General features: G+C 54.3%; 3 protein-coding genes across 8 annotated transcripts; 1 reads left to right on the top strand and 2 right to left on the bottom strand.

Moving 5' to 3' along the window:
* The first annotated feature begins 422 nt into the window (after nucleotides 1-422).
* On the top strand, nucleotides 423-6855 carry Aip (aryl hydrocarbon receptor interacting protein). Of its 3 annotated transcripts, none has more exons than XM_004627147.1 (6): nucleotides 423-657; nucleotides 3670-3849; nucleotides 5171-5359; nucleotides 5887-6063; nucleotides 6162-6303; nucleotides 6543-6855. In XM_004627147.1, the coding sequence occupies exons 1-6, from the start codon at nucleotides 559-561 to the stop codon at nucleotides 6746-6748; spliced, it is 993 nt and encodes a 330-aa protein (XP_004627204.1). In that variant the 5' UTR covers nucleotides 423-558; the 3' UTR covers nucleotides 6749-6855. The 3 variants fall into 3 exon arrangements, with proteins under 3 accessions (XP_004627204.1, XP_023566247.1, XP_023566246.1); XM_023710479.1 differs by having other exon boundaries at nucleotides 6162-6307; nucleotides 6543-6851; XM_023710478.1 differs by lacking the exon at nucleotides 5887-6063 and having other exon boundaries at nucleotides 485-657; nucleotides 6543-6851.
* Nucleotides 6856-7370: 515 nt separating this feature from the next.
* On the bottom strand, nucleotides 7371-20140 carry Pitpnm1 (phosphatidylinositol transfer protein membrane associated 1). Of its 4 annotated transcripts, none has more exons than XM_004627146.1 (24): nucleotides 19932-20140; nucleotides 18892-19010; nucleotides 17352-17566; nucleotides 17142-17263; nucleotides 16808-17032; nucleotides 15042-15368; nucleotides 14861-14956; nucleotides 14672-14779; nucleotides 14005-14066; nucleotides 13666-13916; nucleotides 13194-13383; nucleotides 12982-13089; nucleotides 12620-12777; nucleotides 12333-12535; nucleotides 11708-11878; nucleotides 10942-11106; nucleotides 10569-10717; nucleotides 10337-10447; nucleotides 9760-9876; nucleotides 9429-9577; nucleotides 9192-9341; nucleotides 8923-9106; nucleotides 8506-8634; nucleotides 7371-7884 (listed from the first exon to the last, which is right to left on the bottom strand). In XM_004627146.1, the coding sequence occupies exons 2-24, from the start codon at nucleotides 18967-18969 to the stop codon at nucleotides 7621-7623; spliced, it is 3732 nt and encodes a 1243-aa protein (XP_004627203.1). In that variant the 5' UTR covers nucleotides 18970-19010; nucleotides 19932-20140; the 3' UTR covers nucleotides 7371-7620. The 4 variants fall into 4 exon arrangements, with proteins under 4 accessions (XP_004627203.1, XP_023566243.1, XP_023566244.1 ...); XM_023710475.1 differs by having other exon boundaries at nucleotides 18892-19067; nucleotides 19932-20090; XM_023710476.1 differs by lacking the exon at nucleotides 19932-20140 and adding an exon at nucleotides 19821-19922.
* A 1063-nt stretch (nucleotides 20141-21203) lies between these two features.
* On the bottom strand, nucleotides 21204-23463 carry Cdk2ap2 (cyclin dependent kinase 2 associated protein 2). Its single transcript, XM_004627144.2, has 4 exons — nucleotides 22747-23463; nucleotides 22339-22439; nucleotides 22116-22248; nucleotides 21204-21727 (listed from the first exon to the last, which is right to left on the bottom strand). Exons 1-4 carry the CDS (start codon nucleotides 22826-22828, stop codon nucleotides 21660-21662), a joined length of 384 nt encoding a protein of 127 aa, XP_004627201.1. The 5' UTR covers nucleotides 22829-23463; the 3' UTR covers nucleotides 21204-21659.
* Between the last annotated feature and the right edge of the window lie 4005 nt (nucleotides 23464-27468).

The raw sequence follows: 27468 nt of genomic DNA, 5'->3' as shown, positions 1-27468 counted from the left end.
CGCGATGAGATTTTTTCCCTTTCATTTTCCTAACCCCAGGGCTGATATACCATATCCACAACTTTATTTTATTTATTTATTTATTTATTTATTTATTTATTTGGGCAGAACTAGGGATTGAACTCAGGTCCTTGTGCTTGCCAGGGAAGCACTTACTCCACTGAGCCATCTGCCCAGCCCCAACAACTTTAAATGAAGTGGCACATACTCTCGAGGGACGACTGCACACCCAAGTCCTCACGACTGCACGCCGCAAATGTCAGCGATCTCCCCGCCGCGCGCTCCGTGTCGCCCAGACCCCGCCCACCCGACTGTCTCTAGTCCCAGTTCCAACACCTTCTCAGGCCTCCCTCCGCCCTGGGCCGAACCGCGCCCAAGCCGCAGCGGAGAGAGCCAATCACCGTACGCTTCCACGTTCACGTTCTCTTTTTTGGCTTCTGCCCTCAGCCAAAATGGCGCTAGCTCGGAAGTTGCCGAGATTCTCGGGGTTGCCGAAGCACGTCCGGAAGTTATCGAAGGAGTCCGGAAGTTGCCGAAAGAGAGCAGCGGGGAAGGAGGATGGCGGATGTCATAGCTAGACTCCGAGAGGACGGGATCTATAAGCGTGTGATACAGGAGGGCCGGGGAGAACTTCCTGACTTTCAGGATGGAACCAAGGTTGGTGCCCAATCCCTCTTTCTCCCCGTCTCCATCGCGGGGCGATGCGCATGCGAGGCGGGAGGAGGCCGTAGGCGAGAGGTTGCGCATGCCCACAGAGTAGCGGCCAGTGACCCTACAGCTCACGTGCGGAGCTCGACGCTGATTGGTTCGGATTTAAGTAAGGGGTGACTTCAGATGCGTCTGCCCCGCCTCCTGGTTTGGCCTTCTTTCCCCACCGGCCTGGGAGGCCATCAATCATCCGAACTCTTTGCAGGGTCGAGGTGGGGTTCAGATCTCAGCGTGGGTTCTGGGTTCTGGGACCTTTGAGTTCTGGGGTACATGGGAGGGTTTGCCGCTTGTGGTTAGATATGGAAACTGAGGCCTTGGGACTCACAACCCTGGGGCCCATACCGGAATCCTTTGGCAGTTTTTTTTTTTTTTAATTTATTTTATTTATTTATTTTTGTGTGTGTGTGGCCAGCTCAGCCCGCCCCAGGGCTGGCTGGCATGTGGTGCTGGGGGATTGAACCGTGGTCCCTGTGCTTTGCTAAGCTTGTTCTAAGTAGGTGCTTTAGACCACTCAGCCATCTCACCAGCCCTCCTTTGGCAGTTTTACTAGAGCTCTAGTGTGGTGGCCTGGAACCAATGAGAGCCAGGAGTTAAAGAGCTACTCACCTTCTTCTTTTTATATCTAGGATTCCAGCTCCACTGTCCTCCCAGAGACACTTTCCTGCATTTACACCTGCAGTTCTTACCCGGGGGTGCCATTCTATAGAGCAGGGAGCTATTCGATAGAGCAACTCAGTGCCCAGGAAAGCAGTCATATAGGACATCCAGCAGATGGAGGGCATGAGTAAAAACCCTGGCTGGTACCAAGGAAGCCAAAAGTAAGAGCTACCCTGAATGAGTATATGCTTCCTGGCCAGTAGGGCGCCGGGTCATGCAGGCAGATCCTGACCGGGTGCAGCAGGAGTGCTGTAAGAGCAGAAGGGAGCTGTGTAGCTCTAATGATCAACAGTGTTAAGAGGGATCTTACTGTTCATGGTGGCCTACACCTGTAATCCCAGCTACTCAAGAGGCAGAGACAGAAGTATCCCTAGTTCTAGACTAGGTTGGGCAATTTAGTGAGATCCTGTCTCGGAATTTAAAAATGGTGCGGTGTGATAGTGCATGCTATAATCTCAGCACTGAGGAGGCTGGGGCAGCAGGATCACTGTGAGTTTGAGGCCACAGCACTTATCTAATATGTGCAGTGCCTTGGGTTCAGTTCCTCAGTGCTGTAAAAACAAACAGAAATAGATCTCCAGGAAGAGGGAGCGTGTGTGATGGGTGCGTGTACTTATGTTTGGCAGAAGGGCATGCTGAGGTAGATTCTGGATGAACAGAACCAGAAAGAGAAAGCACAAAGGTAGAGATCTGTGAAAAACAGCACACAAAGAACAGAAACACGTAGTATTAATAAACCAATTGCTGAGGCTGGGACTATATGTAGCTCAGGGGGAAAGCATTTTCCCAGCATTTTAAAAGGCCTTGGGTTTGATCCTCACCACTGAACAATTAAAAAAAAAAAAAAAAAAAAAGCAACAAACCAGTTACCAGCATTGACTCAGTTTTCAGTCTATGAGCGTGGGTTATGTGCCCTGCAAGTTTATTTCCTACAAAGCCAGATAGGGATGGTTGTTGATTCAATTTTACTGATGCACAGACCAGATTCAGAGGTACGGCAGGGTGTGGGTGCGGCAGTTGAGAGCGTAGGCTTCTCTAACCATATCCTGTTGTGCGTTCAGTCTTCAGCTTGCTCCTCTCCACACTCACTCTGAAATGATCTCATCCCTTTAGAAAGTCTCCCTGCCCTGCTTACTCCTGGATGCACATGCGGCTCTCTAGCCTTCTACCTCTCCCTTAAGCTGGATCTGCAGTGGCCTCCTGTCTGTCTGAGTTCCCCTGTGGCGTCCACTGGAAACTTCTCTAGTTCATAGAGGTCCAGGCTGAGTCAGTCCCCTCACTCTCCTCCCTGGCTGTCCTTGTCCCCTACAAATTCTTCTGTTCTACCAGCTAAATGGTTCCCATCCCAGAGTGAAAGCCAAAATCCTCACCATAACTACAGGTCTCATAGAGTCCATCCTTGTTGGCCCTGGACTCCACAGTGTCCCTCATCTTTCTCACCCTTCCCTGCCACACCGGCCTTGCTGCCTTTTTTTTTTTTTTATTAATGTATTTGGTACAGGGTCTCACTATGCACCTCGTACTCATAGTGATCCTTCTGTTTTCAGCCTCCTCAGCACTAGGATTATGGGTGCACGCCACCATATGACTGGCTCGGTGTGCTTGGGGCAGGACTGGCGTAGCATGCGGTGCGGGGGAATCCCCATCCCTGGCTGCCTAAGCAGGCGCTTAGTCTGCTTAGTCCACTGAGCTAGCTCGCCGGCCCTAGGCCTTGCTGCCTTTGAACATACCTCACAGTGCTCCACTGCAAGACTTTGCTTCTGTTTTTTTGGTTTCTTTTTTTTTGAGACAGTGTTTCACTATGTAGCACAAGCTGGCCTTGAACTCACCATGTAGCCCAGGCTGGCCTTGAATTTGCTATGTAGCCCAGGTTGGCTTCAAACCATAGGTGTTCCTCTTGCCTCAGCCTCCTGAGTGCTGGGATTATAAGTGTGCATGACTACTTCTAGCTTGGGGCTTTTGTCTTGTTTTTGTTCATTGCTGTGTCCTGTTCTTGGCTTAACATTGGTGTAAAAGTGTACCTAGTAGGTACTCAAGAAGTACCTGTATAAGGCATGATTGGAACTGGACTGCCTAGGTTCTCCACACAACACAGCCACTGGCTAGTCAGGTGACTTGGCCCGTTACTTTTCTTTCTATGAATTAGCTTTTTCACTGGGGTGGGGGTTAAGGTAGGTGTAGGGTCAGGGTAACCCTAGGCAAGTACCATCCCTCAGTGCCATCCCTCGGAAGCAGGCTGGGGGTGGACTTGTCCTTGGGTCAGCGGATGGTTTGTGCCTTGCCTAATCTCCATGTGGCCCACAGGCCACGTTCCACTACCGGACACTGCACAGCGATAATGAGGACACTGTGCTGGATGACAGCCAGGCACGGGGCAAGCCCATGGAGCTCATCATTGGCAAGAAGTTCAAGCTGCCTGTGTGGGAGACCATCGTGTGCACCATGCGTGAGGGGGAGGTCGCCCAGTTCCTCTGTGACACCAAGGTACCCGTCCTATACCTGCCTGCAGGATCTGCCTCTCTGTGCCCTGTTCCCCAATCCCAGGGCCCCCACGCTGCCTTGCCCACCACCAGCTCTCTCTGGCCATCACGCCAGTCTCTGACTGGTATCCTGGCCTCTGTTCCCATCTCCTGTCCATGAACCAGGGGACTTGTTGTCAAACACAGACCTCCATGGCTCCTGCTCCCCGCAGGATGGAGGGGAAGTGTTGGCCCCTCCAGATGAACCATTCCCCCTGGCTGACTGTCCCTGTACTTCAAAGCCAATCCGTGGGTTGCCACCCCCAGGAACCCTTTTCTGACTGCTAGTATTTAGCTTCATCCCTCCTCTGGGTCCTCAGCCCTCATGCACTGCACAGTTCAAATCTGGTCGTCTGCTATAGCTTAGGTCTCTGAGCTGTGTACCCTCTCTCCTTCGAGACAAAGTCTCACTTTGTAGTTCAGGCTGACCTTGAATCACAGCGATCCTCCTGCCTCAGCCTCCAGTGTGCTGGGGATTACAGGTGTGTGCCACCACACCCAATGCATTTACGTTTTTAAAAAATATATTTTAGGGAAGGGTCTACAGGGTGTTCAGGGTCTCACTACTAGATTGGATTCATAGTGATCCGCCTGTTTACAGCCTCCCAAGAGCTGGGATTACAGGTGTGCGCTACAATGCCCAGTCTCAATTGCCGTCTCAGTGCACCCCGGGGGGTGGGGCTGGCATGGCAGGCCCAAGGATTGAACTCCTGGCCCCTGTGCCTGCTTGCAGGCTTTACCTCTTAACTGCAGATGAGAATATGCCCAGAGCCTGGGTTTAGGAAATGCCTGTGTGATTTTTAGGTCAGAGGGCAGCTGGGGGACTCTTAGACTGATTTCCTCTATTCCTGTAGCCTCTCCAAGTGAAAACTTAGAGGCTAGGTCCCCTTTACCCATCTCTCCCTGGATGTTGTTGTGGCTGCCCTGGGCCCAGATCTGGCACAGGACCTGACTTGTGTTGGGATGGGGAAGAAGTGGGGGCAGACTGTGGTGAGGAGTCCAGCTTGTAGGAGGGAGAGAAGGAGGAGGTGAGAAGTCCCCTGGAAGGATGGGGAGATAGGCAGAATGTTGGGCTGTGTGTCACTGGAGCAGTGTTGGGTTTGATGGCCAGAGTGCGATGGGGCTGGAGACTCATGAAGAAAGAGGGCTGAGAGGCCAACAGTGTCCTGAGGGAACAGCTCTCTGGAGCTGGAATGGGGCACTGGCCAGGGTCACCTGTCCTTGTTAGATTGTGATGGGAAGGGGGCTGGACTGACAAAGCACTATGTCAATTCACCCACCTGTAGCACGTGGTCCTCTATCCACTGGTGGCCAAGAGTCTCCGAAACATTGCTGCAGGCAAGGACCCACTGGAGGGCCAGCGACACTGCTGTGGCATAGCCCAGATGCATGAGCACAGCTCCCTGGGTCATGCTGACCTGGACGCCCTGCAGCAGAACCCGCAGCCCCTCATCTTCCACATTTCAATGCTGAAGGTGAGTCTCCAAGCCTCCTAGGCCACAGCTATACTGCCTCAAAGTGAAACCAGTCTGCTTTCACCCTGGGGTGGTAGGGCCAGTGGATGGGCTATTGTGGTGGTGGGGTAGGGGCAAGAACACTGTTGGGGGACCCCCTGCTCTTCCTTCAGGCTCTGAAGGTCACTACTCCTGCATGCCATGCTTCCTTTATTCTCTAAGCTTGAGCTGAGCACTTCCTTCCTGGGCTTTGAAGGCAGTAGTTCACACACTTCCTTGTTCACTTGAGGAATCTTGCCATGGAACAGAATCCTTGCTAGGGATGTCCATGGTCCTATTCACTGTTCTGTTCTTTGTCCTTGGCACAGTGCTGGGCACAGAGATGCTGTGTGAATGTGTGTTGAGTGGCCAATACATGGCCCTGGAAGGTGAGGGCTTCCAGCATCTGATATCTAGAGGCCCAGCCACCCTAGGTGCTGACCAAGTCTGCAGGTGGGGACCCTTGGGTTCTTCTGGGTTCTGCCTTGATTTGGCTCATGCCCTGGCAGGTGGAGAGCCCCGGCACATACCAGCAGGACCCATGGGCAATGACAGATGATGAGAAGGCAAAGGCAGTGCCACTCATCCACCAGGAGGGCAACCGTTTGTACCGTGAGGGGCACGTGACGGAGGCGGCTTCCAAGTACTACGACGCCATTGCCTGCCTCAAGAACCTGCAAATGAAGGTGGTCTGGGGGCTGTGGTGAGTGGACAGAAGGTGATGAGGCAGAGCCAGGAGCCCAGGTCTCAGTGGCTGTCTCTGTCCCTGGCCCCACACCCACAGGAGCAGCCTGGGTCCCCTGACTGGATACAGCTGGACCAGCAGATCACACCCCTGCTGCTCAACTACTGCCAGTGCAAGCTAGTGGCCAAAGAGTACTACGAAGTACTGGACCACTGCTCCTCCATCCTCAACAAATATGATGGTGAGCACTGACTGCCAGGCTTTGACAGCCCCATCTGAGCTCCCCAGATCCCTGCACCCAGGCAGGGCCATGCCCTGTTGCACCCAGGCAGTATGAGTGCTGTAGTGGGGCAGGGGTGGTTTGTCCTCCTAGGTCAGGGAGGGCTCTCCTTGATGGGCCCATGGTGCCAGATGGGGCCAGGCAGCCAGCTGGCCCCCATTCATGCCCTTCTGTGCCTGCTGCCCGGTGGTGTCCCACAGACAACGTCAAGGCCTACTTCAAGCGGGGCAAGGCCCATGCAGCTGTGTGGAATGCCCAGGAGGCCCAGGCAGACTTTGCCAAGGTGCTCGAGCTGGACCCTGCCCTGGAGCCCATTGTGAACCGAGAATTGCGAGCCTTGGAGTCACGGATCCGGCAGAAAGATGAGGAGGAGAAGGCCCGCTTTCGGGGCATCTTTTCCCACTGATGGCCTCAGCCCTACCCTCAGTGCTACCCCACTGCTGTGCTGCCAACCATGTTGCCACCATCACATCTTGCTTCTCTGTATATAAAGGCCTTATTTATCTCTCTCTGGGTCTGCTAGCCCATTCATTGAGAGGGCTGGTCATCACTTGCCATTTACCTGGGTGGCTGGGGAGGCAAAGGATTAGTGTTCTTATCCTGGCACCCCACTGGTCAGCTCTGAGACCTCTGGGCCTCAGTGTCCTTGACAGAAATGGGAGAATAGTTCTCACTGGTGGGGGCTGTGAAACCCTACGAGCACCAAGTATAAAGGGGGCGATAAAGTGGGGTGGTGTCTAGTATCGCTCTCCCTCTCCAGCCTCTGGTCACTTGGTCTCAACTTCTGAAAACAAAGGTTTTCTTTGGAGAAGGTAGAGTACAAAGAGAGCCCAGGTAGAAAATGTGCAGACTCAAAAATAGGCTGAGGTGAGGGTCAGCAGGTGCTGGGTGGGCTGGCTGGCTGGGAAGAGCAGAGGCCAGGGCCCATTGTAGTGTGCCTCATGACCCTGGGCAGGTCCTGGCCATTTTCTGCACTTTACTGTAGCTGGGCTTGGCTGCCTTGTGCAGCCAGGTAGATGGGCAGTCAGTGGGATGCAGGTGTTTATTTTCATGGGTTTACACAGTGGAAAAGCCTCTGGATCCTTGTTCACTCCCTCCTCCCTTCCCCTGGGGCTGGGTCTTCCCATGAAAGGAAAGTAACACTGAGGGGCAAACGGATGCAGGGTATGGGCGTGGGGGGCTAGGACTAGGGCCAAAGATCCACGTCCCCAGCCTCCCACACAGCTACTTGGGCTTTTTGAATGTCAGTAAATACTCTGGTCCAGCCACATCTGGGACTCACTCTTCACTGTCCAACTTGAGGCTGATGCTTCGGGCTTTGCCCCGTGCCAGGGTTGTGGGTGGCGTTCCAGGGCCCTCACGTTCTGCTTGGCTGGGGCCCCTGGAGCGAAGCAGCTGGCTCTGCTTGCGGAGGAAGTCCACAGGGGCAGCTACACCATAGCTGCTCTTGGCCAGGGCAGCCCTCGGGGGTCCTGGGGAGGCGTGAGAGTGGGAACCCGCCTCCAGCTGGCCCAGGTGTGCCACATAGCCATCTGATAGGAACTGTGAACAGAAATGAGTGGGGAAGAGGATGGCCAGCTTGGGGCCCATATCCTCCCCTTCCCTTACTCCTGTGGCAAGGTGGGGGAATGGCAATGCCAGCAAATGACAGGTCCCGTCTAATAGATAGGATCCCCTAGCAGAGCCAGGGCACCTGAGCTTTGCTCCCATCTTGACCTGGGGCCTGCCTCATCTGTAAGGTGGAATCTTGGAGGGAAGTAGCAGCTGACACTGAGCAACAAGCTCTTGTACCCAGTCCCAAGCCTGCTGATGTGTCAGAGGATTTGATCTTTGTGATGAGCTGATGAGGTCAGTGCCAATCTCATTTCCAATTTATAGATAGGACCCAGAGGATCAGAAAGATCAAGGCCCAAGATCAAGGCCCTGGTGAGTGGATCCAGCATGTGGAGGGCCTGGTGTGCTCCAGCCGCAGTTACTGTTCCTAGTCTGCCTAGAAGCAGTCTACCTGTAGCCCCTATGGAGCCCAGGTCCCCTGAGGCCGGTGTGGCCTTCCCACAGCTGCCCCCTCCTCAGTCCAAGCACAGTGGGTGGTCCTCAGGCCTTAGCCTCAGGCCCCAGTTCCCCAGTCCCCCAGTCGGGTCCCTGTCATCCCTTAGCCCTCACCTGGCATTGTGCCTGCAGCTTCCGCACAGCACGGCCCACAATGTAGGTCTGGCTGGGGGATAGGCCCAGAGCTGCATATACAGCCACATCTTTGGGGGACCCATACCCAGCCACGATACTGAGTTCCACCTGTGGTAAGAGAAGCCAGTTGAAAGTCCTGAGGGGGTGGTTTGTGCTGCTAGGGTGGGGTTTGTGGGCATCCCTTCATAGTTTTGGGGGGCAGGGCTAGCTGGGTGGAGGCAGGATCATATAGTATTAGTCATATCCACCAGGTCAGGACCCATTTGATCTCTCTCTTTGGCCACTAAGGACAGATCCAATGGCCCAGGTATGCAGCCAGGGGGCAATGGAGTGAGACCAGATGTGATTCTGCTGTCCTATCAGGCAAGGTTGGGTCAGGACCCTCCCCAGCCCCACCTCCTGCATCAGACTCTGCAGAAACATCGCCTTCTGTCGAAGGGGATCGTGAGTGAGGCCATCACAGAAGGAGACAACTCCGTGAGGGAAGTTGTGCTGCGACAGCCAGGCCACAACGCGGTGCTTCTGCATATCAGGCCGGCCTGTTACATACACGATCAGGTAGCCGGCGTCCTGCCAATGCCTGAATGGAGGGGGTTGGTCAGCTTGGTGGGTTGTGGTGGGGTCTGGTCATCACTGCGAACAGGGTACAGGGTGGCAGTTCCTACCTGACCACGTCCACGGCACCAGCGCGCACCTTGGGGTCACTGCCCATGATGGAGACACTGGCAGTGAAGGAACCGTCAATGCTGAAGACCACAGCCTCTGTGCCACGGGCCACCACCGTCAGGCAGCATTCTGCATAAGTGTGGTCACCCCTGTGGCCCGGGGGCATGAGCATGAGGAGAGTGGGGTATAGCCTAGCTAAGCACCATCCCACAGAGACCTGTCCTGCCTGCACTTACCTGACCACCATGCGCACTGGGTAAACGCCGATGCCCAACACGCGCTCCGAGGGCACTGGGAAGGTGAGGCGGCCTGAGCTATTGGTGATTTCAGTGCCAAAGTGGATCCACTTGCCCGAGAGCGGCTGTGTCATGATATAGACATCCACCTAGCAGGGAGAGGGGTGGGAAGGTCCTTGGGAGTGCGGTTCCCCCCCAGTGGAGGTGAGCAGAGGCCAGCCTGTCTTCCATGGTGGGCAGTGCTAGGGGCTCAACTTCTGCACATCAGGAGCTGTTCTGGGACAGAAGGCAGGGCCCAGAATACAAGGGGCCAGGGCTTCTGAGTCCTGACCTTCTCTCCGGTGAGTGTGACCACATCCAATGGCCCGTACATGAAACGCCCGTTCAGCACCTGGGGGCGGCCCTCACACACCACAGTGTCGCTGGCCCGGTGGTTGGAAGTGACATTCTGGCAGGAGGAGACAATATGAGCCTTATGAGTCCCTCACTTGGAAAGGATGGGTTTTTTTGGGGTAAGGGGTGTAGGATGGGGGAGCCACTGCCACACTGGGGGAAAAGCCAGAGGAGCGGGACTGCTGTGAGTAAGAGGCAGAGGACTCTGACTGGATCTGTGACAGGTGGGCAGTGGACTGGAGCCAGGTGGGGGTAAACAGAAATCCAGTCTGACTTCTGCGGGAGGAGTGGAGGCAAGGCTGCGGAGGAGACTACAGGTTCCTGGGGCAGGGCCAAGGCAATAGCGGGTGCAGCACTACTGGGAAGAAGAGGGACCAGGTCCACAGTGACCAGGGTGGGGCTAGGAAAGTCTGGTCTGGGTTGGCAGGTGGGACTTGGCAGGATTATAGGCGTGGGCAGCAGCTTACTTCAAAGGGGAAGTGCAGGGGTGGGGGGCAGGGGGGATGGGGACATACCCGGATCTTGACCTGTGTGCGTTTGCGCTGCCACTTCTCCCTGGGGAAGGCTGGGCTGTAGATGGATGGTTCCTCGTACTCAGCCACCTGTGGCTGCTCTTTCTCTATCACCTGCGTGGGACACAGGCTAGCCCATGTGAACAGTGTAGGGGGAGGGCTAGCTGTCCCCTAGTGCAAGACTGCACAGCTTCCCTTACCATTGCCCATTCCACATCTCTGGGAGGCCACTCACTTGGCGAAGGATGAAGGCCACCACATCTGCTGACTCCCAGTAGCTGGCATGGAAGAGGTGGGGCAGTGTGACCGTGGGAAAGGCAGTGAGCGCCTCAGGACAGTACAGTGAGTAGTCGATCCGCTTGGTCCCCCACCAGCGTTCCAGGACTGCATGACCACAGCAGGCAGTCAGGGTGGACTACTGTCCCGAGCTATCTGCTCCGCCCAGGGGTGTTCCTCCCTCCTTTCCATCAGGCCTGATCATTGTCTGGTCCAGAGGGTGATGGGGGCAGGGTCCAGGGCAAATACTGGGCAAAAGGTTTCTTTATAGAATACCTCATCCCACCCCAGCCCCAGGCTGGACTGCCCATGCAAGCTGCTGGCTCACTCACTCTTAACCACCTCGCCAGTGGTACTGGGGGCTGCTGGCTGGGCTGATGACTCTGTGCCTAATTCACTGCCCTTCCAGAAGGCACCACTGGCCGAGGTGGGTGTGGAGGGCACCATCATCTCCAGTTCTTCAAGAAAGAGGCCCGAATGGGTCTGCAGAGTGTCAGCTGGGGGGAAAGGGTACTCTCAGGAGCACGCTGGGCCAGGCTTCCCTGTCTTCTTATCCAGGGACCCAAGACAGCAGAGCCACACTGCCTCCACCAGCTCCTCTGCCAACCTTGGGTCTTGGCTGAGGCTGCACTGTCCTCCTGCATCTGGGTGGAAGGTGTGTGTGTGTGTGTGACATCATCTCCACTTAGCTTATCTTGTAGCCAGCTGCATTGCTGTCAGAATGCCTGTGACACTTCTCATGAGGCCAGTGGGGAATCAACTGCATGAAGACTTGTACATGCCATGTACTTAAGTATGCATGGAGCCATAACACACAGCTACACAGATGCAGCAGCCACATAAATGCAGCCTGCTTTCAGACATCCATATGCCAGTGCCCCTCTGCTCCTTTAATTTAGGTTAGTTACTGCTACTGCCTCCCAACTTGGCACAGAAAATCCTGGGGATCAAAACCCTCCCAAGGGGCTAGTGGACAGCTCTTTGGTCCTGCAAGTGGTGAAAGAGAGACTGTCATGTTGTGAGAGCTGTGTCTTCTACTACCTCCTCCCTCCCTGTTGGCATCTTCCCCTCCTCTCTTTTATCCTGACTAGATCGTACCCAGAAGGAGGGAAGAGCCATCTCCAAGGGGGAACTTCTGGTAGCGGGGCACAGCCATGGGGGCAATGGCCTGGAACTTGGGGGCCAGCAGGGGCTCCAGGCGGGAGGCGCAGGGGTCAGCCGCATGGAAGAGGTTGTAGATCTGTTCGCAGGCTGGGCGCATCTGGGCCACTGGGTACCCAGAAGAAAGAAGGAGGGGAGGGGGTTAAGCTGGAGGCAGGGAATATGGATACAGCGCCCTGACATTCTGTGACTCTGAGCTAGCCCTTCCCAAACTGTACTTGGGGAAGTCATGAGGATCCTGCTTAAAGTGACGCAGGTCTCTTCGCTAAGCAGATATCAGGCCCTTCAGTTGGCTGCTGTGTTTCTTCAGGATAAAGCCTTTCCTGAGCCTATCAGACCCTTTCTCATGGAATGTATCTCCTGGCTGTGATGTTCTTTCTAGAGAATTTTGGAAAACATCCTTGATAAGTCCCTTCTTTCTGGGCTTCTGCTTCCTTTTCTTTAGCCACATCATTAAACTTGCACAGTGGGGAATGGGCATAATCCTGCTGTGGTCACAGGCAAGACCAAAAGGCCAAAGGAGAGGGCAGGGACAGAGGAAAACTCCCACCCAGGAGCTCACCCTCCAAGGCAGGCATCACAGTTTTGCGCAAAGCCAGCACCAGGCCCAGGGGGGAGCCAAAGAGGAAGAAGCCAGAGACTTTGAAGTCAAGGCGGGCTGTGTTGGTGGGGCCATCAAGTTCCGCACTGGCAACAGGTGGGCAGGAGGCAGTACTTGCCCGTCGGGGTTCTCCCGAGGAGGTGGTTGCAGGTACTGCCTGTAGGCTATGGCAGAGAAAGCTTTTCAGTGCTGTTGCCTCTGAAGTCTAACCTGTGCCCATGGCAGGGATGATGGGGCGTGGATGTCACCTGTTCTGGGAGCCCTCGAGCTCAGGACTGGCCATGTCACTGGGGGTGCGCTGAGCAGGCAGGGCTGAAGGTTCTGGGCTGGCTCGACCCAATGCCTCTACCCCATCTGCCAGTGGGTCCCGTGCCGGGCCAACTTCTGGGGAGAGCAGCTCATTGTTCTAGATGGAATAGAGGACAGAATCAGCCTTAGGCCTGGGACCATTTGGAAGCCGGGACAGAGGCTGAGGTTGGGGGTACAGAGGATACTTGAATGAAAGAGGCAGCTGTGGATGTGCTTGCACACAGAGAGGTAGTATGCCAAGGGCAGACACTTAGAGATGGAGACCCCCCCCCCCCCCGAGCCTGTATTTAGCGACACTGACCATGCTCCCGCGGCGGCTGCTGCCCCGACTCCCTGTGCCTGTGTTGGCACTGTAGCAGAGCGCATCAAAGCCCAGGATGCCACCAACGCCATCTCCAATCAGCACCACCTGCATGAGAGGATGGGCACCACTGAGAGGACTAGGCCCGGCTGAGTGACAGCCTGTACTACAGTGGACAGCTTGCTTCCCAGGAACATGCCTAACTCCCAGACCTGCCCACAGAAGCCAGTGCCCTCCGGTGAGCGCAGAAAGGCTGCATAGGCCTGGTTGGTGCGGGAGATGACAGTGGCCACAGCGCCTTGGTAGCGGGAGGATGAAGTGGCCAGCAGTGGCAGGGCAGCCAGTGGAATGTGGTCCTGGGAGCGAGACAGGCTATCACCATCATGGCTGTAGGGGCTCAGGCTGAAGGAAGAAAGGGTGTGAAGGGTGGGTAAGGGAATTCCAGCCCTACTACCACCACCTAAGTCCCCCTGGGCCTATCAGCAAGCCCCGGCACCATGGTCCTAGGGAGTATTAGATCTAAGAGACATCTGAGACATTTACTGATCAGAAACAGGTCCAGCCATGATCAGGAAGACCTTGGTGGTTGGCTTCTATTCCCCTTATGGTACCTCCCTTATCCTAGGAACCCTCAAATAGCTGGGGACCCTGTGTGTCCCCTGCCCTTCCACCCCTGGTCAGTACTTGGAGACAAGAGCATAGGCAGCAGCGCAGATGGGTGGGCAGGGCACCACTCGCAGTGCCACATGGCCCAGGGCCTCAGGGAAGTGGATTCGGGTGACTGCCTCGAAGGCTGAGCTCAGTGTCTGCACATCCGCCTGCTTGGAGTTGGCGTCTCCAGGCCCAGAGTCCAGGATGTTGCCGCTGTGCAGGATGAGGAAGAGGGCGTGGACTGGGCATGCCTCAGCCCCAAGCTCCCCAGCTCCATCTGGGCCCTGTTGGGGGAGTGAGGTGCCTGGCTGTCAGAGCAGTGACAGGGCCAGCTCATGAATGGAACTTCCACCCGGAGACAACCATACCCACCTCTGAGTCTCTGGGTGCTCGGATCCCATCTTCAATGCTTTTAGTGGCCTCAATTCCAGGGTCTGTAAGGCAGAGGAAAAGCAGTGAGGGGTTGCCAGTGGACCACCTGGTGCTTTAGGTGTCTATGACCCCCATCCCATTTTCCTCTCCCCTGAATCTGCCAAGCCATTTCAGATTCTAGGCTTTTCCTTGTACCAGCTCTGCTATTGGTCAGGGATGCCCATCCAACAGGGTAGCCACATTTAAATGCACTAAGAAAAAAATGCAGTCCTAATCACATTGGTCCTATTTCAAGTGCTTGATAGCCATGTGTGGCTGGTGGCTGCCCTATGGATCCATGCAGGTCTTGGTCATTTCCATCACCATAGACATTTCTATTGGACAGTGCTGGTCTAGTCTTTCAAAACCCTCTCCAGACATCAGCCCTAGTGCAAAGTCTTCTGGCTTCCAGTAACAATTCCGCCACTGTGCTATCTGAACCTTGTCTGTGCTCTAATAATCTGTCCCTCTATCCATTATCCATTCATTATGCATCTGACTATTAATGAGTACCCTCTCTGGACTAACATTTAACTTAGGAATGAGTTGTTCTGAGTCCCTGCTACAGATGGGGTGATAGTAGCCAGTTTCCTGGAGGTTTTTTTTTTTTTTTTTTTTTTTTTTTTACCTGGAATGCCCTCTGCCTCAATTGGGGAGGCAAAGGCATCAATAAAGTCATTGGAATTCCACTTGGTCATCTCCTTGGGGAAGACCTCATCACTGTCTGAGAAGCCTTCTGAGGGGAGAATGAGCTGTGTCAAGGAATGGGAGGAGCTGCTCGGGAATACCCATCACCCAACAGGGCCTTAGTACTGACCATGGGCATCAAAGAACTCCTCCTCAGAGCTGTTCTCAGAGTCTCTGGCGATGTTCTGCATGCGCCACTCAGACAGGCTGTGGGGAGACACACCCCCTGCGGGGCCAGCTGGCCCTCAACCTGGGAGCCCACCTGGGGTGGATGGCTTCCTCCCACCCTGGTCCATATGCCCCAGCCTCACCTCCATGTTGGGATGAGTAGGAGGAACGGGAGGATGAGGACCACTGCTTCCCAAAGCTGGCATCAGGTGAAGCATCAGGGCCAGGGGGGGCCTCAGGCCCATCAGGGGTGCTAGCTTTTTTAGCCCCAGGCCGGGCCTCAGTACTGGGTTTTCCAGGGGGCTGGGTCTCTGGCCCCTCACTGCCAGTGTTGCACTTGGCCATGCGCTGGGCCAGCATGCGGGCAGTTTCCTCCTCTAGTGCCCGGATGTCAGCCATGCTCAGCTCTGTCCACTCATCCTGCCAGCACCAGGCCTGGCGGTGGGCCCGCAGCATCACCCGGCGCAGACCTGTAGGTGGCCAGGCATCAGAACTCCCTGCCATCCCATTTTCCTACCACTGCAGCCACATGTGCAGCCTTGGAGGTTGGGTAATGATTCCTGTGGGGGTAGTGTATGTTACGGGTCAGCAAAGCCACAAAATAGGGCAGAACCAATGCTCTCGAAGGGGCAGAAGTGAATCTGGAGCACTCTTTCCTGCCTCCCCTACTTCCCTGCCCACTGCCCCATCTGTGTTTCTGCACTCTCTGACTCTGAGCACTGAGCCCACCTCACTACTCCAGCAGTTGAGACTAGTGCTTGCTTTCAGCTGGCTTTCTCCTGACTTCTGAGGAGCTAACAGTTAATTAGGGTGTTAACAGTTAATGAAATTGTTGATGGCTAATGAAGGCATTAATAGTTAATGGAAGTGTTGGCACTTCATGAAGACTGCAGTGAAAGATGAGACCCATTTGGTGATATTTCACTTTAAGCAGAGGAATATAGTTAGAAACTCTTAAATATCTAGGAAACAAAATGATAACAGTTGAATTATAAATTTCTGGAAAATTATATTAGCATCCTAATAGTCATATGTAGATGATTTTAATTTTCTTATATATGCTCTACTATTCTTCCAAATATAACACAGGAGTCCACATCACACTCAAACTAAATTTCTTAATCTGTATAATGGGGATAACAAAAGCCCGTACCTTACAGAGGTGTTACGGGAGGTGCTGAAGGAGACCTTGCATGAAAAGTGATTTATAGGGGACGTCATGATCACTCAGTCAACATTAGCTCTTACTATTGGGCCTAACCTCTTCCTCATTTACAGAAGGGGAACTTAAGACGCCAGGATGGCCAATGGCTTGCTGGAGGTGCTGCGGGTGGTCAGTAGTGGAGCGGACTGGGCTGCTAGACTCCCCACCCAGGCATGGTCCTTCCATGTGCAGGTGGCCCACTTCTAGAGCTGGGGGGGGGAGGCAAGGCTGAGGTGCAGGAGTTGAGGGGAGGAGATATGGAGAGGGACAGAACAGAGGCTCCTGGATGCCAGGGCCAGAAGGTGGGACTCTGAGAACTGGGAGTGGGTGGGGGCACCTTGGAGAGTGACCTCAGACCATAGCTCCTTACCCTGCATTTTTTGGCATGTTGCTTGGTAGGGCTGGTAACCCTCCTGAGAGTCTCTAAATATTGCTCAGCTCACAGGGTGATAGAGAATCTTAATGGAAGCAGCAGCATTTTTAAAGGCCAGAGGCAGCATGGTCCCGAGACCGTCTTGCCAGCTTTTTACCCTCTTTTTTCTGGTACCTCAAGGTAGGTTTCCTGCCCCCAAAAAAGTATTTCACCCCAAATGGAAATGATGGCTTCATGTGTCTTTGTCCCCAGCAGAGGGAAGCATGCCTGGCTACAAACATCACCCTGGTACATGCTCGATGAGGAAGAACCTGCCTCAGCTGGGCGCTCACCGACATCGTGGATGAACTGCTCAATCTTGGCCTGCATGCCCCAGTAGCGGAACTCAACCTTGCAAAGCTTATAGGCACACATGAGAGGTCCTGTCTGGGCTGCTGTCCGGGCCCAGTCATCAGCCAGTGGTCCTCGACCTGTCTTGACAGAGCGGTACAGCCGGGGGTCTTCCTCTGCTTTGTACTCGCCTGGGGCCACTGCATCCCGCACGATGTCGATGGTGTCTGAGGGATTCCAGCAGCAAGCACTGAGCAATGCCAGCCCCTACAACCCCCTCCCCCTCCCCATGGGTTGGGAGGACAGGGTGACCCTAGTAGTAGCTCTAGGTCTCACCCAGAATGCGCTGTCTCCTTTCAGCCCCACTCAGGTTGAACACATTTGGCTGCTGTCCCCCATCAGGCAGGTAGTAGGTTTCTATTTCAATGGAAAATTTTTCCACGAAGGGGCAGGTGTACCTGGGCAAAGGGTAGGGGTGAAGGTCACTACTGTGTCCATCAGGGGTACTCTCCTGACCCCAGGCCTATGTCTTCCTCACCTACTCACCGGGTTCTGGTGTAGGGATAAGCATTCCAGGATTCTTCTTCTACCTGCAGGGCAGCCTTGGGCAACAGTGCCCGGAACCAGCCTGGGATGTGGGAGCCCACGTGGTACACCTTGTGTGTGTATTGTCCGCTGCCTCCAGGCCCATCCGTGTATGGCCGGTTGGCCAGGATCTCCACACCGCTGCCCTCACCACTAGACTCCTCCCGGCTCTTCTTCTGTAGCCCGGGTCAGGGCAAAACAGAATGGGGATTTCAGCCCAAGCTCAGCTCCTGAGGTTCTCTGCTTGGGTCTGGTCTGCTACACAGCCTTCTCAACTCCCTGCAATCCAACCTTGGCCCTTGCAGCTCTCTAGGATCAGGATCAAGGGCACTGCCCAGTTTCCCATGGGGTTCTACAACCCAGAACTCAATTCAGTTGTCTGAGTATTTGCGGAATGTCTGCTCTATTTCAGGCATTGCTTGGAATACATTAATTGGGATCTGTTGGTGAATATAACAAAGATCCCTGGCTATACATTGTTAGAGGGGGAGGGAGACAGAAAACAAGAAAAAAGAATTATATGGTATGTTAGCAAGTGATAAGTGTGGGAAAAAGAAAACAAGAGGGATCAAGAGCTGGGGACTGTAATGTTGATGTCATGGGAGCCCTCACTGAGAAGACAAAGTCACCATGACTTGAAGAAGTAAAGGAGGGAGCCCAGCTGGTATGGGGCAGGGAAAAGTGTTACAGGCAGAGGGAAAGCCAGTGCAAGCCTCTAAGGTAGGAGCATGCTGGACGTGCTCAGAGAGGCAAAGAGGCTGCTTGAAAAAGGGCCTCCAGTCTCAGAGGACCTGGTTTCTCCCCTCTCTGGGACCCCAACCCCAGCTACTGCCACACCCCTTATAATCCTGAAGTCCATACTTAGCCATTCAACCCCCTGAGGCTGCATCCCCCGTTCTCTTGCCTCCTCAGATTCTGACTGGATAGTACCGGGGAGCAAATCTGGAACAGACTGCTGGGGGCCAGCACTAACCCTCTATGTCCCTGAGAGCTTGCCCTTTTCACAACCCAAGCCTAGGTCCCCTCCCTCACAGTCTGGTCCCTGCCTGCCCTGTCCCTGTCCCAGTTTTGAACCCTGATCCTCATTCTGCCTTCCAGGCCTCCTGGGGTTGCTAAGACCCTGTACCTTCACTAGACACCCTTCTTGTCTTCTCTATCCTATACCCCCTAGCCCCGGTGGCTCCTTTCCCTTCCCTGATGGGATTACAGATTCTGAGGAGGATTAAAGGAGATCATACGTGGTCTGGGCCCCAGCGGCCTGGGCACTTTGGTGGTCAGAAGCACTACTCAGCTCTTCTGCCCCTTTCCCATAGCTCTTCTGCCTCACTCTTGCTCCCAAATCTGAAAAGCAGCCTTTCTCTTCCACTCTGGGCCCTGAACCTGGATCTGGACTGGCAGGGATGGTGCTGAACTAAACCCCTTGTCCCAGGTGAGGCCTGTGCACTCACTCCCTGCCTTACCCCACCATAAAGAACCCCGCCTCACGGCCCACCGCTTTCACCTGGATCATGTAGAGCTGGGCCACCTGGTACTCATCCAAGCTCATGGGCAGCAGGATGTGGTACTCCTTGATGAGCATCCTGAAGGTGCTCGGCTGGCCGCTCGCGGCCTCCGCTCCGCCTGGTGCAGGGCACGGCGCGGCCGTCAGTGCGGGAAGGCGGCGCGCGGCCCCAAGCCCTGTGCGCGGGCCGAAGGGCTCTGGCTGTGGGACCTCATTCCCCGTCCAGCCACTGTAGAAGCAAAGGCTAGCCCAGCGCTGTCGCTGCGCCGCGGGCTCTGAAGCCGCAGCGAGGCTGAGTGCTGACCTCTTTTCCAAGCAGCCCCCGCCCCGCGCCCGTCGCCATGGCAACCGCGCGCTGACGCGGCCCCCCAGTGCGCGGGCCGCAGGGCCAGCTTAGCATCTCCACCTCTGCTGCATCCTGAGCCCCCTTGGAACAGCATCCCTCGGAACCGCGCCCCTAGGAGACCCGGGGCCCCTCCTTCCACCGCCGGCCCCTTTAGGACCCGCCCATTTCATTCCTTCCCGGCGTTAGGGAGGCAGGGGGTCACCCACTCTTGGATGTCCAACAACACCTTACCAGGGATGTCTCACCAGAGTGGTTCCGCGAGACCTAGCATCTCTATCAGTGCTCCTCACCCCTTGCACCCGAATTTACCTTTCTGGGCCAAATAACCCCTCCACCCCTAGATCTGCCTTCCGAACCCAAGTCAGCAGTCAGGTCCGACTTCTCAGCATCCTCCCTGGATCCCTGGTCCCCTCGACTCTCCACTTATTTATACAACCACCCCACCATCCTTCCTCGGGTTGACTCGCCTCTCCAGGCTGGGGCAAGAGTGGTCCATAGGTGTCCGCCCTGGGAGATGTGCTCCATTCACCTGCGCCCGGCCGGGCACTACAGTTCCGCTGCAGACCCCCCACCCCCACCCCACCTCGCACCCGGCAAGCAGGCCAGAGGCCCTGCTGTCCTCACTTCCCTTTGCACCCGCGCCCAAGTACCCGCCGTACTCTTGGCCCGCTCGCTAGCCGACGTCCTCGCTCACCTCTGGCTTGTGGCGGGCGTACCTCACCCGGCCAGGGCAGAGGTGACTGCCGTGGGAGTCGGAGCTTGGAGAGCCCGCAGCCTGGGCCTTGGGTTCCAGCGGGGGCCGGACCCTTTGAAGGCACAGCGCTGGCCCATGGCCCCGACCTTTTTCCCGGTCCGCCGGCAGCGCCCCTGCCGTCCCTCCCCGCCGCGTCACTGCAGCCGCCCCGCCCCCTTCCTGGGCCCTCAGGGTCCCGGCGCCCCGCCTGCGGCAGCGGGGGAGGGCAGGCCCCTGCCCTCTTTCTCCTAGACTGCCGTCAAAGAGGCTGTTCCCCAGATGTCGGCGCTCCACTCTGTGCTGTCTGGGGCCACTAGATTCTTGGTTCCTGTTTCCACCCCATTCCAGCCCTCCCTCCTGGGTGCATAGAAGGGGTGGAGTTTGGTGGACTGGGTGTCTGGGTCACAGGCCGTCCTCCACAGTGCCTCACCCTCTGAATCCCCTACAGGGGAACCCAGGGTAGGGCAAATGCTTTCCCCACAAAGTCTAGCCAGAAGTAGGTGGCTTTGATTTGGCTGCACCAAGGAACTCGAAGTTCCAAGGCCCCAGGGCTTTGGGTCACTGTCTATACAGGTCGGGGCAGGGACCTCAATCTTCGAGCTAGCTTCTTAATGGTACCCCCAAGGCTTGCCCCACCTATGCCTGTAGGTCCATAATTCTGGCTACCCCAACACCCAAGGCCAAGACGCGGGTTTGCCTATGGGACCACACCCAGTCTGGTGGAAGGTGCTGTTTATAGCAACACCTGGAAAGGCCTCTGCTCTAACTCCACAGTCAAGGTGTAGGGGGAGGAAAGCACCACGCAGCCTGCAGTCAGAGACCAGTGTACTCAAAGCCCATACAGACTGGTGGGTGGGGCTAAAGTGGGTGAGGGAGTGGCCTAAGGTAACCGGCATTTCTACCCTGCCAGGCATCACTGCCAATCCAAAGGAAAAACCCTCTAGGCGCAAATTGGCCAAAGTGCCTCCTGTTGTGGAGGCGGCCAAGCCCCTACATTGCCCCCTGGTGGCACCGTGGGAAGGCATGCCGGGCTCTCGGCTGAGGGAACTCTGTCCTTTGCACTTTGAAATGGGAAAGCAGAGGGTTTGAAAAGGTCATAGTCCCATCCCAGGCCATTGGACAGCAGAGGAAAGGCACACAGGTTCAGCTAGCCTTCCCTCTCCAGATACCAACTCTCCCTCTCCTCCTGCCTGGCCAACGGAGGCTTAGCAGAGGAACCAGACCCAGAAAGGCTCAAAGCTGAGAGAACAACTCCAAATCATCTTTTATTAATATAAAAAGGGCATGTTTAGCAAAAGTCACATCAAGAAAAGAGTCATTATGGCCCTGGAGACAAGGCAGGGAGGTGACAGACTTTCTGAACTCCTTTGAGGAAGAAGCCTGGGACAAAGTGGTGAGAAGTGCGGAGCGGTGGGGCCACAGAAAGGAGAAAGCTCAGGTGGATCAACACTGTTGGCAGATTATGGTGGGACTCACAGTGATCCCACTGCTAACTCTTGCAGGGGGAGTGCCCAGTTAGTGCTGCCAACTGGAGTGAGAGTCGTTCCCTGGTTTCTGGTGGGTACCCACCAAGGGACACACACAACAGGAAGCCCAGGATAGGAAGTGCAACTTGGGGCGAAGGCCAGGGAGAACAGGTGCTCTGCAGTGGCCGGAAAGGTCCAGACGCTGAGGCCAAGGTGCTTCCTGTTACGTACGGGCGTTTCGCTCTGTCTCTGCCAGGCATTCTCTGACTAGGGCTCGGGCATGGATGATGCCTGGGATGGGGGCAGGGTGGGGATGAGGAAGTAACATAGTGGGTCTCTGCAACCCTCCCAAACCCTACCCCACCCACCAAGGAAAGCCCCCCGCCCTTTCCTTTCAGCAAGTGAAGCTCAAATCTAATGAGGGGGTGGGTGTGATTAGACATCTGGCTAATCCTCAAATTCACCCTGTTGAAATACAAATTCCCAGGTGCTTTCCCAGAAATCCACTCAATTTCAGTTCAGTTTTAAACACCTCTCTGGGTAGTGATATTAGCCCTAGTGTAGGTTTGGTTCAAGGGTCCTGCAGTGACTCCAGACGTCCTTTCTTACCTAATGAAGGAGGACTGCTGTCCAGTGTCTGTGTACTGGGCAGGACAGGGTAGGGGCTGGCTTCACTTACCTCTCTTCAGGCGCTCCATGGCACTCTTGCTACCAGCATAGGTAGGCCGGATCTCTTTGCCCATCTCTTCTATGACTGACAGCAAATCGGTGTAGGTACTCTGGGAGCCCTGGGCACTGGGCGGCTTCATTGCCTATGGTAAAAGACAGGACACACAGTTCAGTCCCGGGTGGAGAGGGGCTCCCTTCGGTTCCCACCCATAATAAAGTCCTCAGCCACTCACCTGCACATAGCCCATAGAGGGCGGTCCAAAGTCATTAAACAGTGGTCGGAAAGGGGCAGCGGCTCCTGGCACTGAGCCCGACGGCGATGGGACACTTCCGGCTGCAACGGGCGCGAGTAAGAAGTCAGCGCTAGACAGGTCGCCTCTTTCCAGCTTTCCAAGCCCCAGACCGAGTTTGCCCGATTCCCTCCAAAAGGATGCTTTATTCCGTGCAGATCAACTTCAAGGACACACCCCACCCACTGTGCTCCACCTACAAGCCCTTATGTGACCACGCCCACTTCACAGGCCAGCAAACTGAGGCTCATTGAGACTGGGCGGCAGGCCCAGTATTGTAAACTTAGGCCGTCTTCTCTTTGAGATCCCAACCGCCCAGGCGGGCAAGCAGGGGAAGAACTAGATCCTCACCTGTAGGGACCGGGGTCCCTGGGCCAGGGGTGCTGGAGCCCGGGGTGCTGCTGGGGGCGGGGGCGATAGGTTTGTAGGACATCCCCAACTCCTGGGTGCGGCGGACGCCAGCCGGCCGCTCCTCTGGGGTTGGCTGCCGGGCAGCTCAGCTGCGCTCTGATTGGCAAGCGGGCTGCACGCCCCTGGTAAATAGAGCCCCGGCCGGAAGGGTAGGCGGGCACAGACGCTTCCTCACTCCCGACTGGTGTGTAGAGCTGTCACTCGAGCCTCCTTATTGGCCGAGGCCTGCCCCCGCAGGTCGCAACCGCTGCCGATTGGCCTCCGCCTTCCGGACCTCGCACCTGTCTGCTCCCGATTGGGCGGTGGCCGCCGCCCTCCGCAATTGGCGAGTTCGCGGCCCGGGCCAGCGCGCTCTAAATCCGATTAGTCCTGAGGCCCGAGAGGCTGGGCCTCGCAAGCTCCGTTCTGGGTCCCAGCCGCCGCGCTTCGTGCCGAAGAGGGTATTCTCGGGCGCGGGCGCCGTCTTCTCGCTTTACTCGCGAGTCCTCACTGCGCTGCCCAGACTCTGTCCAGCTAAGGGTGCTGTCGCCGTCGCCGTCGCCGCCGTCGCCGCCACCGCCACCGCCGCCGCTCGCGCGCCTTCCCTCCGCTCCGGGTGCCGAAGGACGCGGGGCTTTGACGTTTAGAGCCCTGCGCCCCACCCCGAGCGCTTTTACGTCACCTTTCACCGGTTCAACACCCTTTCCCCTATCTGCGCACGCGCCCGCCTCAGGCCTCTATTTGTTACCATGGCAACGAATTCCTCACCAACGCCAGCACCCGGGGCTCTTCCTCTGGATTGGCTAGTCCTCCGGTTTAGGCTAGTGTTAGGTCCAATAGTGCCTTTATGGACCCCTCAACCCACACCCACATCTCACGCCTCTGCCTCAGACGACAAAGCCACAGCAATTAACCTTACTGAATACTAACTGCTGTTGGGTTCGCGAACAAACAGCTCCAGGACAAGATTACTGACGGGGTTCAGCAGTCTGAGTTCCAATCTCCTCATCCCCACGAGCAGTTTTTTCCTGGGCAAGTTTACTCTCCTAAATATGCTTCGATTTTCCCCACCTGTGAAATGGAAACAACTATCCGAGTGATCGTGTGGATTAAACGAATATTCATAAAGTGCTTGTTTCATTCTTTGCTTTCCTCTTCTAGTGCCTTCCCTCAAACGTTATTCCTTCCAAACCTAGATCAACCCCTCCTTCACCCGCTGACCTTTTCTCCCAGGCTCATCCCCAGAGTCTTTCTGGCCTCGTGTATCCTTCCAATCCCCATCTCTGTAGAGTTTGCTCATCCTTAGAGGAGTTCCTCATCTGCCCTTCAAACGTTTTCTGATTCCTCCATCCCAGACTGTGCTAAACAAAGGTACGAACATGAACTGGCTATGACCTGACCTCTGGGAGCTTGTAGCCTGTGGGGACAGAAGGACGCAAAGGCACAGGCTGCAGGAAGACTGCCCATGGTGGAGGCTAGGATGGGGTGGGTGTACTGGAACTTAGAGGAAGGGGCCGGTCTGATGACGTCACAGAGATCTTCCCAGTGGAGGTGGCGAATGAGTAGGGGAATGTGGGATGGGAGATGGAAAGTGGCACTCTAAGAAGAGGGGCTGACACATGCAAAGCTTGGAAGTGTGAGCGCACACATGATTGGATAAGTTATTTTTTCTTCCATGGAGGGTTAACTAGAAAGCCAACAAAGCTGTGGAGATAACAGCGTGCTCTGTAAGAAAGCTGAGTTTAACGCCCTATCCAGTATTTCCCTGACTTCATCCACTCTTGGGTCTTACCTTGTAGTTAATAGTTTGTTTATATCTACTCGCTTTTTAAAAAATAAAATGGATCTGGGCGTGGTGCACACCTTCATCCCTGCAGTTAGGAAGTTGATGGCAGGTTCAGGATCAATCTGGGCTACATAGCAAAGACCTTGTCTCCACTGTGCCCTGCCAATAAACAAATAATTAGCAATGTCAAAAGGAAAAGTAATAATGTTTACTTAATTTTGTGCTAAATATACTCTTTATAGGTCTCTAATACATAGTCAAAATATATTACTGTTAGATAAAAAAGTGTTAATCATATTATTCAAGACCCCCCCCTTCCTGCTGCTGGCACTGAGGCTGCACTCTAGAGAACACTGCTGCAAGTGGCGGGTGAAGAGCAGCCACTCACTGGGGACTGCTACTTCTGGGGCCTAGACCTTCCTGCTTTCTCCGTTGCTGACTGTCTGAGTCTGTTTGGGCTGACAAATACACAGACAAGACAAAGTACCACCAACTGAGTGGCTGAGACAAAAAAAAAAAAAATTGTTTTCTATTCCTTAGAAGCCCATGTCCGATACAGCCATGCAAAGGGTTGATTAAAGCTTCTGCATGTGACTTAGTGGGTGACCCAAATATTAACTCCTATTTGAGGGAGAAGTGTATTCAGGGGGTGGAGGGGTGGGAACCACTGAACCTGTGTTACGGTTTTACATGCATTTCCCCCTTGAAGAATGGTCCATGGGAAAAACAGTGGTCTTTCCAGACAGACCCTCTGCTCGCCTGGGGGAAGCCAACATAGGCCTCTGGGTAGGTATTTTAGGGGATCCTTTCTCCCTCCTGGCCCTAGGCCTGTAGCTCATCTCCCTCATTTTTGGAGGCTGTTAATATGACAACTTCCAGGGGCCTGGGGAGATGGCTCAGTGGAATAAGCGCTTCCCTGGCAAGCGCAAGGGCCTGAGTTCAATCCCCGGTTCCACCAAAAAAAAATTATATATATATATATATATATATATATATATATATACACACACACACATATATATGTATATATGTCATATATACAAATATATATGTCACATATAACTTCTACAAATTAGAAGTTGAAAAGTAAAGTTCACTGGCTCAACTCAGGCTTATTCAGTGATTTAAATCTTTGTATCAGTGGCCAACATTACATTTCTGATTTTACTTTTATATTTTATAATAAGATGTTGAGAAAAGAATTGATAAACAACAAAGAAGTACTACTGTACACTTGTTGAAATGGCTAAAGCAGGGAGACTGACACAGAAGATCACCTCAAGTTTGAGGTCAGCCTGGACTACATAGTGAGACCCTGTCTCAAACACACACACACACCCCAAGAAATAAAACACAAACTGATCACAACAATCACTAGTAAGAATGTGGAGCAACAGGAACTCTCGTTGATTGTTGGTGGGAATGTGGCCCACCACAGCCACCTTGAAAGACAGTTTAGTGGCATCTTTCAAATTTAAATATAGTGTTAGCTATCATCCAGCAACTGTGTTCCTGGCTTAATTCACCTGATCTGAAAATGTACATTCTCACAAAAAATGTACATGTGTGTGAATGTTTCTAGCTTTTTTTTTTTTTTTTTCCCCATTTGTATATTTGGTCTCACTATACAGCTCGGACTTGTAGTGATCCTCCTGTTTTCAGCCTCCCCAGCACTGGGATTATAGGCATATGCCACCATGCCCACCAGCTCAGTGTACCCCAGGAATGGGGACAGGGGCATGTGGGACTGGGGATCAAACCTTGGTTCCTGCACTTGCCAAAGCAGGCACTTAGTTCGCTGAGCTATCTCACTGGCCTTTCTAGCAGTTTTATAATCTCCAAAATTGAAGGCTGCTCTGATGGCCTTTGTACTAGTCAGTTTTTCATGGTTGTGACAAAATACCTGATATGATCCACTTAAAAGCAGGAATGTTTTATTTCAGTTTATGGTCTCAGAGATTTTAGTCATGGTTTCTTGCTTTGAGTCTGCACCAAAGAAGAGTATCATGGCAGGAAGTATGAGGCAGAAGAGGCCTGGTCACCTCCTGGCTGCTGGGAACCTCCTTCCTACACCCCCAAAAGTGGAGAAAGGAAGAGGAAGGGCCTTGTCCTAACATCCCCTTCAAGTTCACATTCCCAGTGCTTACCTAACTTCCTGCTAGTAAGTCCTGTCTCCTAAAGTTTCCACCACTCCCATTTGTGCCTCAGGCTGGGTACCAGTTCTTTAACATATAGGCCTTTAGGGAACATGCAAGACCCCCTGGGCTTCCATTTGTGATCCTCCTGCCTCAGCCTCCTGGAATGCTGAGATTACGTATATGTACCACTCCCCATTGAAAAGGGAAAATTACACATAGCAAAAGGGAAGGTTGCTGGTTGCCAGAAGGTGGGGTAAGACTGAATAGTGACGTATAGAGAATTTTATTAGGAGCGTGAGTAAACTCTCATATATATAAAATTGAATAATCATCTAAGAGGGATCATCAGTGGATCCAAGGATGGAGGGCAGAATGGGACCAGAGGACCTAGCTGCACCACAAATATATGATTCTCCAGGTGCACTGACCTGGAACTGAATGGATGGTGGGAAATAGGTTAAAGGCAAACATGCACCTGAGAGAGTAAGTGCTGGAATCTCACTGATAAAGGTGTTTCGTTTGAAGTTTGTATGGGTTGACCCTGAACTGGTCAGTGAAAAAGGGTGCATGGTGGGAGTCATGTTTCTCAGGAAAGCAAGGTGGGACAGAGAAGCATCCACGTGTAATGGAATGGAGTTGGAAGAATCAATATGAACTCATCTGTGGCCAAATTAATAGATCCAGTTGGTGGGGCTGGTGAGATGGCTCAGTGGTCTAAAGCACCTACTTAGAACAAGCTTAGCAAAGCACAGGGACCGC

This window comes from Octodon degus, unplaced genomic scaffold (genome assembly GCF_000260255.1).
Source record: "Octodon degus isolate 3935 unplaced genomic scaffold, OctDeg1.0 scaffold00018, whole genome shotgun sequence".
Taxonomy (NCBI): Eukaryota; Metazoa; Chordata; class Mammalia; order Rodentia; family Octodontidae; genus Octodon; species Octodon degus.
The sequence above is the reverse complement of the archived record's forward strand: the minus strand, read 5'-3'. Positions and strand labels throughout refer to the sequence as shown.